We start from the raw sequence: 14,297 nt of genomic DNA on the forward strand, positions 1-14,297 counted from the left end.
GCGCCTGAGTGGCTCAGTCGGTGTCCAACTTCAGCTCAGGTCATGATCTCATGGTTTGTGGGATCGAGCCCCACGTCGGGCTCTGTGCTGACAGCTCGGAGCCTGGAGCTGCTTAGGATTCTGTGTCTTCTTCTCTCTCTGCCCTTCTCTGCTCACACTCTGTCTCTCTCTGTCTCTCTCTCAAAAATAAAAGAAACATTAAAAAAAATTTTAATGACCCAGGCAATTCATCTGGCTGAGGAGTTGGGGGATCTCCTTTTAAAAACGATTAGCTTTGGGGCGCCTGGGTGGCTTAGTCGGTTGAGCGTCCGACTTTCGCTTAGGTCATGATCTCGCGGTTCGTGGGTTCGAGCCCCGCGTCGGGCTGTGTGCTGACTGCCAGCTCAGAGCCTGGAGCCTATTTCAGTCTGTGACTCCCTCTCTCTCTGACCCTCCCCTGCTCACGCTCTCTCTCTCTAGAAATAAATTAAAAAAACCTTAAAAAATTAAAAAAAAAAAAAAAAGAAATCTTTAAAAAAAAAATAAAAATAAAAAAAAAATAAAAATGATTAGCTTTTAGCCTGTGTGCTGATTTTAGCTATGTGCCTATCTTTGTACTTGACTTCTCATGTTAGCGTATGTGTATATCCTGCCTTTGCCAGCTGTGGGAAGGGGTCAGGATATATTGCAAGGTGGTTTACCATTAGATCATCTTTTAAAAAAACAACGCTTNGGTAACACACTAAGATCTCAGTGGCTCACAGCAACGAAGGGTTGTTTATTGCCCATATTATGTGCGGTCCCGGGTGAGCTCAGGGCTGCTGACGTCTTCCTCATGGTGGGATGCGGGCTGAGGATCACCCCAGCTCTCGGGATGGTGCGGGTCTCATGGCAGAGGGAGAAGAGAAATGACCGACTCTGAGAACTCTCATACAGCTTCCGCCTGGCAGGGGCCGCCACACCCTCTGCTCCCAGTTGGTCACATGGAGCGCATCACGTGTCACCAGGACACAGGCCCGCCGTCCTTCTCAGGGAGAAGTGGTGAATATACTCAACAATCACACTATCTACTCCACCTTCACCGTCTCCTCCTTGGCATTCATGGCTTCGCCACACATTTTAACACAAAGCAAAGTGAATCGATTCTTGAAATCGCTTAACTTGAAGCCACTTCTTGAATGAAAGGAAGGCATCTGTGCAGTAGATTTAGCTTTTAGGCCACCGTGTATTGCTCAGGCTTTGTCTTTCGTTGTGGTAAAGCTTGTTCCTCATGTCTGGGAATGCCATCACCCCCCCCCCCCCCAAGGCCCAAAAAGACAAGGGGAGGGAAGGGAGTGAACCCTTCCACAACCCAGTGGGGGCTGGAGACATGGTGAAGGGGTTTCCGACAGGAAGTGAAGTCATGGAGAGATGCTCACGCCAGAACGGCAGCACCAATGCGGGCAGCGGGCAGGGGAGGAGACACCACTCTCCCACCCTGCCCGCCTCCCACTGGCAGAACTGAAGTGGAAGCCAGATGGCAACACATCAGGTCACCATCAGGTCACGCCAACTCTGGGGATCAGCCTCCTGGAGTAAAAATCAAGGAAGAAAAGGCAAGAGAATGAAGAGGTGGGGAAAGGTGCAAATGAAGAATAACCAACACATCTGCCTTCCCTTATAACCAATGGTACGCATTATATTTTTACTGGGCACTAAGTCTCTTCGCCCCCACTCCTCTGCCCCCCCTGCACCTTCTTAAGGGATGAAGAGGGATTCATTCTACCTTCTATTGTTTTCTTTTTCTTTTTTAAAGTTTATTTATTTTGAGAGAGACTGAGAGAGCATGAACAGGGGAGGGGCAGAGAAAGAGAGGGAGAGAGAGAACCCCAAGCAGGCTCTGCACTATCAACACAGAGCCCAACACGGGGCTTGAACTCACGAACCGTGAGACCATGACCTGAGCTGAAACCAAGAGCCAGGACGCTTGACAGGCCTGAGCCACCAGGTGCCCCCATTTCTACCTTCTAAAAGAGTAAAAGCTCATTCAGAGATGACTCAGTCTAAGTTCCAAAAAAGGAATTTAGAAACACTTATGTCCTATTTTGAGGGCCTGAAGAACAAATGCCTTTCAATGTCTTCCTAGTTCCAGAAAATGGGGGATTGGTTCTTCAGATGGCTCGTCCTGCGACTGCATCACGGGTGTCTGGGAGAGGCTGCCGGAGAGGTGCATGGGGGATGCCAAACATGTGCGGAACGTGGTGCCGTTCTACACTCTCTCTCACTGGATTGTTTTTCTCCTTACCCTATTTTTCTTGAAATAACCTCAAACTTACAAAAAATGTGTAAGTATAACATGAAAAACTTTTTTTCCCGAACCGTCTGAGAATGCCAACACAGTGCTCCATCGCCCTGAAGATGTATTATACATGTGTCACATTTAATGTGCATTCTCTCCCTGTAAGGATATTCACCTGTGGAGCCACAATACAGCCATCAATGTCAGGAAACCAGGATCAGTATCCTCAGACCCCATTGTTTTCCCAATTTCCCCAGTAATTACTCCTTGCATCTAGTTGTATGTATACATCTCTATCTATCCATCTATCTATCTATCTATCTATCTATCTATCTATCTATCTATCTATCTATCCATCCATCCATCCATCCATCCATCCATCCATCCATCCATCCTTCCTTCCTTCCATCCATCCATCCATCCATCCATCCATCCATCCACCTACCTACCTACCTACCTACCTACCTACCTACCTACCTATCAGCTATCTATCATCTTTCATCTAGCAATCTCATATAGATTCAGTCTGAAACAATTCCTCAGTCTTTCTCTGATTTTCATGACTCTGACACTTCTGATGAGGATAAGCTAGGTATTTTGAGGAAGTCTCTCAATTTGGGTTTGTCTGCTATTTCTTCATGACTAAACTTGTGTGTTTTTGAGAAGAGTATCACAGAAATGAAGCCGCATCCTCACTGCATCCTATCTGGTGGTGCAGGATTTTAATTTTCCTATTACTGATAATGTTAACTTTGATCACTGAATTAAAGCAGTGTCTGCAAGTGGTTTCCACTCCAAAGGTACTTGTTTTCCCACTGCAATAACTTTTTTTTTTGAGAACTTCTTGGAGACTATGTAAACATCCCATTTCTCATCAAACTTTTAACTTACTCATCAATTTATTAAATCTCCGTAAGCTCTTGTGTTTCTATTTTATCTCCTGGGTTGTAATTCGTTGCTATCATTTTTTATTTTGATGCTCAAATAGTCCCAGGTTTGGCCGTGGAAGCCCCTTTCTAGATGGCTTCTCTGACCTCTGACAATCCTTCTTAGTGCACTTCATCACTTTCTGACCCAAGGTATTTCAGGTTCATTTTGTACTTTCTCTTTTGCAGCCCTGAAATCAGTTGTTTCCCCAAAGAGCACTTGTCCATTTTAGTGAGAAATGGTGTTCTGAAATGAAGATCTGAGAGTTAGGTGTGCTTATTCTTATTATTCTCAAGGCCCTCTCAACAATGCAAAGGTCGGGGCGCCTGAGTGGCTTAGTCGGTTAAGCGTCCGACTTTCGCTTAGGTCATGATCTCGCGGTTCGTGGGTTCGAGCCCCGCGTCGGGCTCTGTGCTGACTGCCAGCTCAGAGCCTGGAGCCTGTTTCAGAGTCTGTGTCTCCCTCTCTCTCTGACCCTCCCCTGCTCACGCTGTCTCTCTCTCTCCTAGAAATAAATAAAACATTAAAAAAATTAAAAAAAAAAAAAAACAATGCAAAGGTCTAGTGAATGAATTATATATCTATCATATATAAAAAGTTATATGTAATATGTATAACTATATAATTTTAATAGTATATGTAACTTTAAATAATATGCATAATTATTATATAATTTTCCTACAGACCAGTTACCCTTTACCTCTATATTTATTCCTATATCAATAGTCTCTGCATATTGAAGACCACTAGTTCAACCAGCGCCTCCGATTCGAGCCCAGCACTCCAGAGAGTTTGAGTTTTCTCTGCTTCTATGTTTGCAGCTTCCTTCTCCAGCGGTGGGAACCCCTGGGTCCAGGATCTTTCTCCTTCCAGATATGAGAGAAATTTGGAGGCAACTTCCTATAGCAAATTCAAGGGAAGTAACACATCCCTGATCTCCTCTATCAGCAAACCTCTATTAGCCAAAAAGAAATGAGAAGAAAATTTGTGAGAAAACACTCCACCACTTGGTTTTCAGCAGTGCAAATGTCACTTGTCATTTTTATGGTACAGACGATCACCCAGAGGAGCAATAAAGTCAGTGAGAAGAAAGAGAGAAGGGGAGGAAAGCGATGTTGGTCTAGTCTAAAGAGCCGCCAAGTGAACGCTTAATTTCTCGTCGTATTTTGGTGGTTCTGACTCTGAGCAGTACGGCGTGGCCTGGAGGCGCTTCTAACCCTAGACAGAAAGACTGTCCTCTGAGCTTGCTAGGGGCCACGCGGCAGGGGAAATCGCTCCACGTCTGTTCCTCTCCCCCTCATGCAGGGAGTACTCGTCCGGATGGTTACCCTCATTCTCTGAAAGGCCTTCCACACCGTGACCGGAAGCTGCTGTAGAGTAAGGTACGTACAGGTCGTACACAAACGTCTTGGCAAAGAGGCTGATGGTCTGAGGTAACTGAAAGCCAGCAGCGATGGCATCTCAGCTGCAGAACAGAGACCTGAGCAACTGGCATTGACGTCTGAGCGCTTTGGCCTCCAGATGCTGAGGGAAATGAGCCAAGAGCAAGATGCCTGACCTGCCGCTTGTTTCCTCTTCACCTCCTTCGTTGGAAGGCAGAGAACTTGAGGATGAGGGTTTGTGGAAGGTGATCGATGCATTCGATGCAGTTACACAGAGACCATCTAAGTTGAGCTACTGCCGTAACTGCTTGTCCGCCACCTGGAACGTCTATGATTTGAGTAACTCCACCCCCACTTAGAGTATCCAGAGCTTATGGTTTTCCATCACCGATTTCTTCCCAATGCCTTCTGGGGAGTGTTCCTTAATCTCGTCTTCCGGCTCTAATTCTGGGGCTGGGGCTGGCTTCCTACAGCTTCGTCTGACAGCAGGGCCTGGGAACAAGGCGCTTGCCTTCCGAGCCGATGTCAGGGAGCAGCCGTGATGCAGCGAGGAGAGTGGCCTGGGGCAGGTCGGCGATGCTGTGTGCGGAGCTGCCTCCTGCTGGGGGCCGCTGGGCCCAAGCACACTGTGGACCTTACAACGCGCCTCCGAATTGTCCCACTGAAGGGATGGCCAGCAGGGCCACTTATCTACTAACGCCACCCCCACAGACCCTGCTGGCTCAGAGTGGCCTCTGCGGGGCCCGCTTCCCGCCCCTCCTGGCGCGCCTGCATCGGCCATGTGATGTCCTCCGGAGGCAAGAAGGGAAAGAGACTGCAGCATGCATCCCAGCGGGGGCAGGAGCGTCGTGCACGGCCTGTCCCTTCCAGCTGCACTGGACTCAGGGGACCAGGAGGCTGACGTGAGGGGCCGCAGTGTCTGCCCAGCCCGAGTCGCCAGGGGGAGAGTCCACAAGGTTGCTCCACTTCAAGGACACTCTGACCACACGAAACTTTNGCCCCTCCCCCGCTCATGCTCTGTCTCTCTCAAAAATAAATGAAACATTTAAAGAAATTTTTTAAATTCCAGTGTAGTTAGCATCCACATATTACATATATATATAACATCCGTTATATTAGTGTTGGGTGTACAATGTAGTGATTGAGCAATTCCGTAAACTACTCAGGGTTCATCATGATAAGGGCACCCTTCTCCCCTTCACCTGTTTCACCCGCCTCCCACCTATCTCCCCTCCGGCGACCATATCGTTTGTTTTCTACAGTTAAGAGTCTGGGTTTTGTTTTTGTTGTTTTAGTTTGTCTCCCCCCGCCCCTTGTTTGTTTATTTTGTTTCTTAAACCACATATAAGTGACATCGTATGGTATTTGTCTCTGGCTTATCTCACTTAGCATAATCCCCTCTAGGTCCATCCATGTTGTTGTAAATGGCAAGATTTCATTCTTTTTCATGGTTGGATAATATTCCATTATTCATTATCCTTTCATCTGTCCTTGGAGACTTGGGCTGCTTCCTAGTCTGGCTATTATAAACAACGGTACCATAACCGTAGGGGTGCATGTAGCCCTTTGAATTCGTGTTTTCGTATGTTTTGGGTAAACACCCTGTAGTGCAGTTACTGAATCGTAGGGTAGCCCTAGTTTTAGTGTATCGAGGAGCCTCCATTCTGTTTTCCACAGTGGCTGCACCAGTTTGCATTCCCACCAACGGTGCACAGGGTTCTTTTCCTCCGCATCCTCACCAACACTTGTTGTCTCTTGAGCTTTTTATTTTAGCCACTCTGACAGGTGTGAGGTGGTATCTCATTGTGGTTTTGATTTGCATGTCCCTGATGATGAGTGACGTTGAGCATCTTTTCACGTGTCTATTGTCCATCTGTGTCTTCTTTGGAGAAATGTCTGTTCATGTCTTCTCCCCATATACATTTTTTAAGTTTTTATTTATTTATTTTTTGAAAGCGTGAGAGAGAGAGTAAGAGAGAGAGAGAATCCCAAGCAGTCTCTGTGTCGTCAGTGTGGAGGCCGGCTCAGGGCTCGAACTCATGAATTGTGAGATCATGGCCTGAGCTGAAACCAAGAGTCAGAGGCTTAACCGACTGAGCCCCCCAGGTGCCCCTCTTCTGCCCTATTTTAATTGGATTATTTGGTTTTTTGGATGTTGAATTGTATACGTTCTTTATATATTTTGGACACTAACACTTTATCACATATGTCATTTGCAAATATCTTCTCCCATTCCGTAGGCTGTTTTTAGTTTTGTTGGTTGTTTCCTTTGCTGTGCAGAAGCTCTTTATTTTGACATAGTCCCAATAGTTTATTTTTGCTTTTGTTTCCCTTGCCTAGAATACATCTAGAGATGTAACTAGAAAAAAGTTGCTAAGGCTGATGTCAAAGAGGTTTCTGCCTGTGCTCTCTTCCTAAGATGTTTATGGTTTCAGGTCTCACATTTAGGTAGTTAATCCCTTTCAAGTGTATTGTTGTGGATGGTGTAAGAAAGTGGTCCAGTTTCATTCCTTTGCATGTTGCTGCCCAGTTTCCCCAACACTATTTGTTGAAGGGACCGTGTTTTCCCCAAGGAGCCTCTTTGTACATTAGCCTCAGGCATCACCCCTCTTCAACCTCAAAAGTGTAGAGAGAAGGAGGGTCCAGCCAGGATCCCTCTCTTGTTACGTGCTCTGGCCATGTGCCTTGATGCTTGCAGCTGGATCCTGTAGCGTTGCATCGCAGCCGCCTCTTTTCTGTGTATCAGTAGTGATTTGCTCGGGGCAACATAGTGGAGGGAAAAGAGCATGAGCGAAAGTCTTTCCCCAACATGAAGGTCCTGCTAGGCCACTCCTTCTCTTCCAATCAACCTGTGGTCAGTTCTGAAGACTCCACCCCTTTTGCTTTTCTCCCTGTGTCTCCTTCTCTCCATTCTCCTTGCTATTTTGGCATTTTTCCATGGTATAGACATCTGGGCCTCATTCATGGACACATCCCTGGTGTGGAGTGAGCCCAGGGTTGTCTTCTGCCCTTTGGTAGCCCCTCAGTCCATCTCCATGTAGAAACATGTGGAGTGGCCTCTGCTAGGTAAGTGTTCAGATTATGCATTTCAACATTCATAAAAGGATGGCACTTTTACCCCCACCCCCAATGGCCGGCTTTTAAAGCAAGCGTGTCCTCACTTAACTGCCAAGAAAGACTATTTGCACACCTGAAGCATCAAGCAATTGTAACGTAAGGCTCCCTGTCAGTCAATGAATTTCAAAATGTCTTCTGAAAAAGAATAAAACTCACAGAAAATTCTACAGAGTTTATAATGTTCTTTACCCTTGACTGAGACCAAACCATCAGTTCTGAATGCTTGCTTTGCACCATCTTAATTTCTTCTGGAATTCTTTTACAGTAACTGTGTTAAACATAGTCTTTTATGCAACTATGTTATTCCGTCGGACACTATTGTAGAAGAATTTTAGAAACAGTGTTAGGTCTTTCATTTTTGTATTTAGGTTGTTATTGAGGACGCTGGTCATTACACTGCAAACTTCTTACGGATGAAAATCCACCCAAGACTTTTCTCTCAGTTCTGCTTACTAGAAAGGTTTTCACTACTTGTGAACAACGAATTTGCTACAGCCATACTGTTTCAATTTAACATATGAATTGTGAACTTGTGTTTCCCTCTTTGCAAAGGTTACTAGCAAGCTCAAAGTCAGACCTATGATGCAGGTCAAGCAACTGTATAGAACTTTTCTTTTTAAAAATTTTTAAAAATGTTTTTATTTATTTCTGAGAGAGAGAGGCAGCATGAGCATGGGAGGGGCAGAGAGAGAGGGAGACACAGAATCTGAAACACGCTCCAGGCTCTGAGCTGACAGTACAGAGCCCGACGCAGGGCTCGAACACACGAACCGTGAGATCATGACCTGAGCCAAAGTTGGCCGCTTAACCACCTGAGCCACCCAGGTGCCCCTGTATAGCACTTTTCTAAATAGATTTGCAAACTAGCTTTTTCCATTACCTTACATTTTTTTGCCCTCATTTTTTATCTTCACATTGATTTTGATTTTATTTATTGTCTTTAGTTTTCATCTTTTATGTATTTTTGGAATCCACTTTAAGTTCTTCTGAAAATAAGATGGGCTTGGTTTTGATTCGCAGTAAGAATAATAGAAACAGTTATGGGGTGTGAGGTCTAAGTGCCTGGAGCTCTGGAGAGAGTTTTAGCTGGTTCAGCACTTCAAGGGTGATGAGAATCCAGGAGGTGGTGAAGTCATGGACATGGAGGAGATGCCCTGGGTGAGGGATGGTGAGAGCGCAGCCAGGAAGGAGTCCTGAGGACATCTCTAATGGCACATGGAGGAAGAGAACTCAGCAAAGGAGACGAAAGGGAAGCCTGCAGCAAGGTTGGAGGAAAGCCCAGAGAGGTTGGTCCACACAGCAGGAGGATAGAGATCCTTCTCTTTTAAAATATCTTAAACTGAGGTGCCTGGGTGGCTGAGTCCTTGAGCAACCCACTCTTGACTTCAGCTCAGGTCATGATCCCAGGGACGTGAGATCGAGCCTCGTGTTGAGCTCCGCGCTGAGCATGGAGCCTGCTTGAGATTCTCTCTCTCTCTTTCTCTGCCCCTCTTCCCTCAGCGTGCATGTTCTCGCTCTTAAAAAAACTTAAACAAACCCATCGTGTTTCTATTTCACCTTTTCCTCATACAATCAACACAAAGTATTTCACTGTTTAAAAGTGTTGACTGAGCGTAGCTTATTCAGCATTACAATCTTCTATGATTTTTTTTTTTTTACCCATGGGAGAGACAAGTTTTTCTGTTTCCATCCGACATTCGCGGCGGCCTTGATGGACACCTGTCAGCCTGATCTACCTCCAGGTCAAGAGGCTTCCCAATACTTTCAGGCTGACCTCCTGGGGCTCAGGAAGCCTCGGTGGCGGAAAGTGACGTCAGCATCGCAGAGAGGCGGAAGTGGATTTCTGCAGAGACACCTGGCCTCGTAATTTAGGCAACTGTCACTTCCTCCCCCACTTGGCAATCAAAGCCGGAGACGCTTTTGAGCTTTCTTTTCTGCTGCCAGGAGAGAAGATGGGCTCGCTGTGCCAGGGGGTAATTATTTCATGTCGCTCCAGAAAGAGTGCAGGCCGCAGCTGCCCTGGAGCAGGGTTCTGAGAGGTGGATTTAAAGAGTCTCTTCTCACCCGCATCCAGGAGGAGGCTTCAAAGAACCTGCTGAAACACTAACTGAGCAACTTTCTAGAAAAGTCGGCCTCAGTGAATGGCAACTAGTCTATCCAAATATTGCGTGGTATGTGTACACAGGCTTGAGGTTGTTGGGGTGGGAAGCATGTATCAGAAGTTCACGAATGGCGAGTTCAGGAACGGGAGAAGAATTGAACTTTATAAAGTTCAAAGTATTCAAAGACATGACCTAGTTGGATCTTCCCAGTCACGCTATCAGCCCGATGGCCACACTGTCTCAGAAGAAACCGAGGTTCAGAAGAATTGAAGTGACTTGTCAAGGATTCAAGCAGCTGGTTAGTGACAGAGCAGGGACCCAAAGTCAGGTCCAACTACGTAAGTCCTGGGCTTCGTTACTGAACTTTTACTCTCGGAGAGAGAGCCAGAACCCTCGAACAAATATGTTAGTTGCTTACGGACAGTTCTACACGCCATGGGCCTTCGTCCTTCCCTTCAGGAATAATGTGTGTGGCTATCAGCTGGGGGCAGCCTTCCTCCTTTCCCGGCACGTTGGTTTTATCTTCCTGCTCCCACTTTTCGCTAACTGGNAACCGACTAAGCCACCCAGGCGCCCCTCTAACTGGTCTTTATTGTCTCCCTTGTGAAATTGAAAACAGCTTGCAGTCCGTCTGAACGCACTCCACGACTCCGGAGAGCTCTGTGGCTTGGCATGGAGGGTAGAGTCAGGGAACAGGCAGGCAGAAATACCACCACCACCCAAAACTGCCCAGGGCCCCATTAATTGGACCAGACAGGGACCAACAGATGGGGCTCCATTTGGGTCATTTTTGCTCCCTTAACTACAATGTTGGTGCTGTGGAAATAACCCAGGAAGACCTGAAAACCAGGGCCCTAGGCTGTGTGACTTAGCAATAAGATCTCTGAATTTTTCTCCTTCGTTGATAAAAGAAGCCAACGAGACAAAATGAGGTCCAAGGGTCCAATTCCAGCACCAATAGCCATTTCTATGGCAAAAACTTTACTACTGCTTATGACCCACTAGTAGGACCCCAAATTTCTGGATTTCATGGGTGGAACCATGGGGAAAGTCATATGAACCAAGAGTATATTCCTTCTTAATGTTTATTTTTGAGGGAGACAGAGCATGAGCGGGGGAGGGGCAGAAAGAGAGGGAAACACAGAATCTGAAGCAGCTCCAGGCTCTGAGCTGTGAGCACAGAGCCTGATGCGGGGCTTGAACCCACAAACTGTGAGATATGACCTGAGCCGAAGTTGGACGCTCAATGGACTCAGCTACCCAGGCATCCCAAGAGCATATTCTTTTAGGGAAAATCTTTCAGCCCAAATCAGAAGAATAATGTCATTTCCTTCTCCATCAGCTTCCTGAGGTCAGAGAACAAGCTCGTTGTTGGATGCCCAGTACCTAAAACAGTGTTTGGATATAACATGTGCTCAGTAAATGTCAGTTAAATTAACGAGTAAATGAAATTAACTTAAACACCCAAGAAATCTAAGATTTTTAATCTCGTAATTCAAAACCCTGATCAATATTTGAAAATATGTGTACATTTCACCTTTCAACTTCAAACTGTAAGGCTTCTTGGATGTATGCCATTCTTGCTAAAATTTGAGGCTGTGTTAGCAGAAAGATAATAACTTGAAACATAAGGAGAAGCCTGAAGAATTCATTATCAGAGAGATGAATAGACAGTGCACAGAAAAAGAGTGAAAATTACCCTTAACCATGCGAAAAGGTGTTCAACATCACTCACTGTAAGATAAATGTAAATTAGAGATGCTTAGGTGGCTCAGTCAGTTAAGTGACCAACTTTGGTTCAGGTCATGATCTCACGGCTCATGGGTTCGAGCCCTGCGTCGGGCTCCGTGCTGACAGCTCGGAGCCTGGAGCCTGCTTTGGATTCTGTGTCCCTATCTTCCTCTGCTCCCGCCCCTGCTCATGAGCTCTCTCTCTCTCCCTTAAAAATAATTTTTTTTTAATGTTTAAGAAAGAAAAGAAAAGGCAAATGTAAATTAAAACTACACTGAGCTCTATTTCCCACCCATAAGACCTGCAAGAATCCAAAGTTTGGACCCTACACTCTGGGTGAGGCCGCGGTGAATCAGGCATCTGTCTGCATTTCTGGGAGGCATACAACTGCCCCAGCCGTCCTGGGGGAGGGGAAACTGGCAATGTTGGGTGACATCATACCTACAGGTATCACATGGTCCAGTAATCACACTAGAGATTGATATTTTAGGAATCTAGATTTCACTATCCTGAAAACATGCTAACAAAAATATGAGCTGATGTATGCCCAAGGTACTGTTACTACACCATCTGTAACAGTAATAAGACTGGCAATAACCTGAGTCCTTAGGAAAACAGTTACATGAAAAGTGCTTTGGCTGCACAGTGCAAAAAGGAATGAGGAGCATCTCTACAGCCTACAATGCAGTGATCCCCAGGGATATTGTTAAGTAGAAAAGGCATAGCAGAGAAGAACGTGGATAGTAGGCTACCATTTATATTAGAAAGGGAAGATTTGCATTCATCTGTACGTTGATATAGATACTAGATAGGCATACAGATATACATTTATGTGTTTTCTCATGTCATAAAAACCACTAAAAGAGTAGTACAAAATTTAAAAATGGTTATAAAGAGGGGAAGACGGAGAAACTTCTTTGAATAGTATGAAGATTTGTCTTTAGAAACATAGTATTTCACAAAATTATAAAACAGAATTAAATAAAACCCCCTAAAACACAAAAATCAAATACAAGTGATTCTATCTGCATATCCAGTTAATAGCATAATTACACAGAGATGAGCTTTTTCAAGTGACTTTCAAATAGGAATTTGAAGGGCGCCTGGGTGGCTCAGTCAGTTAAGCGTCTGACTTCGACTCAGGTCAGAACCTCACGGTTCGTGAGTTCGAGCTCCCCGTCGGGCTCTGTGCTGACAGCCTGGAGCCTGCTTCAGATTCTGTGTCTCCCTCTCTCTGTCCCTCCCCACTCATGCTCTGTCTCCCTCTCTCAAAAATAAATAAACATTAAAAAATTTTTTTCAAAATTAAATAAAATGGTAATTTGACCATATATTCCCACTGAGATCAGCCCTAAGCACAAAAATAACAGCAAAAACCAAAACAAAACCTTAAACTGTTCTCAGTAATCATAGTGCTGCTGGTAGATTTGGTGCTGCTATTCTGAGATTGTTGTTCTGGAAGAGTGAAGAAAAGTGATTATTTGTTATCGTTAAGAAGCAGATATTTCTGGGACGGTTGGAAGAAGATACAGATGCAGGATTAGTGAGTTAAGCAAAAGCCTGCGGCCCTGTACTGTGTTTGCAATACGGTGTGAAATTATGATGTATTCAATCTTAAAAATGCATATTCTCTACTTGTATCTACTGAAGATCCGGACACGGTTCCTGGCTATGTTCAGGGGTCCCCAACACCACCCTCACTGATTCTCTAAAAATACTTGCAGAACTCGGCCAAGCGGTTATGCTCACAGTTACAGCTCACTCAATGATAGGGTACAGACTGAACCCAGCAATGGAAACAGGCACACAGGACACAGGCCAGGAGAGGCCGGGGTAAGCTGCCCGCTGTCCCTTCTCGGTGGGGTCAGGCGGACAGTACTTAATTTCCCAGCAGTGACGTGTGGTAACACGCACAACGTGTTGCCAACCACAGAATCTTACCGAGTCTTGATGTCAGGATTTCTATTGGGGGTCAGTCACGTAGGCATGACCCGTCTGAAGTCATCTAACGCTGCGTGGCCCAAGGACCCCCTCCGTCATAAATCACATTGTTAGCATAGACTATCTGTTGTGGCCCAAGGGCCTAGATAAACACTCCTATCAGGTGGGATAGTCCAAGGACTTAGAGGTTATCTTCCAGGAGTCGGTCAGGGCCAGATTTTTCTCTGAAATGTGCAGGCTTTGGATGACCCAGGCCAGCTGAATTCATTCTTTCCTCCACAATGACCTAGTACCAGTGAGGCCCCACTAGTATTCCGAGAGACAGCGTGAGCAGGGGAGGGTCAGAGCGAGAGGGAGATACAGACTCCGAAACAGGCTCCAGGCTCTGAGCTGGCAGTCAGCACACAGCCCGACGCGGGGCTCGAACCCACGAACCGCGAGATCATGACCTAAGCGAAAGTCGGATGCTTAACCGACTAAGCCACTCAGGCGCTCCCCAATTGTGGTTTTTAAATACTACTGCTCACAAAAGAAAATAGGGCCCTTTGGATAAACGGCTTAATTCGGGCCTAGGGAAATAACGTACGAGGCAAGCCTGGAACCCATTGTCATATCAGAGTAAGTTATCAAAGACCACTGGGATTGTGTCAGTAGGGTTCAGGAATCGATCTTTCATTGGCCAAAAAGAACAATTTGAGCATCAACAGAGATAATTACTACTGTAGATTAAAACTTAGATAAAAAATACTTATATCTAGGGCCCCTGGGTGGCCCAGTCAGTTAAGCCTCCAACTTCAGTTCAGGTCATGAGCTTGTGGTTCACGAGTTCGAGCCCCGCGT

At 45.7% G+C, this 14,297-nt stretch overlaps 1 protein-coding gene across 1 annotated transcript in view; it reads right to left on the reverse strand.

Moving 5' to 3' along the window:
* Positions 1-5,033: 5,033 nt before the first annotated feature.
* The window catches only part of MAEL (maelstrom spermatogenic transposon silencer), a 62,941-nt gene continuing 53,677 nt past the window's right edge, over positions 5,034-14,297 (reverse strand). Inside the window, exon 11 of the mRNA XM_077761766.1 lies at positions 5,034-5,177. Coding sequence (XP_077617892.1) covers positions 5,034-5,177 — 144 coding nt within the window. The remainder of the gene's footprint in view (positions 5,178-14,297) is intronic.

Source organism: Crocuta crocuta, unplaced genomic scaffold (genome assembly GCF_008692635.1).
Source record: "Crocuta crocuta isolate KB4526 unplaced genomic scaffold, BGI_CrCroc_1.0 scaffold243, whole genome shotgun sequence".
Taxonomy (NCBI): Eukaryota; Metazoa; Chordata; class Mammalia; order Carnivora; family Hyaenidae; genus Crocuta; species Crocuta crocuta.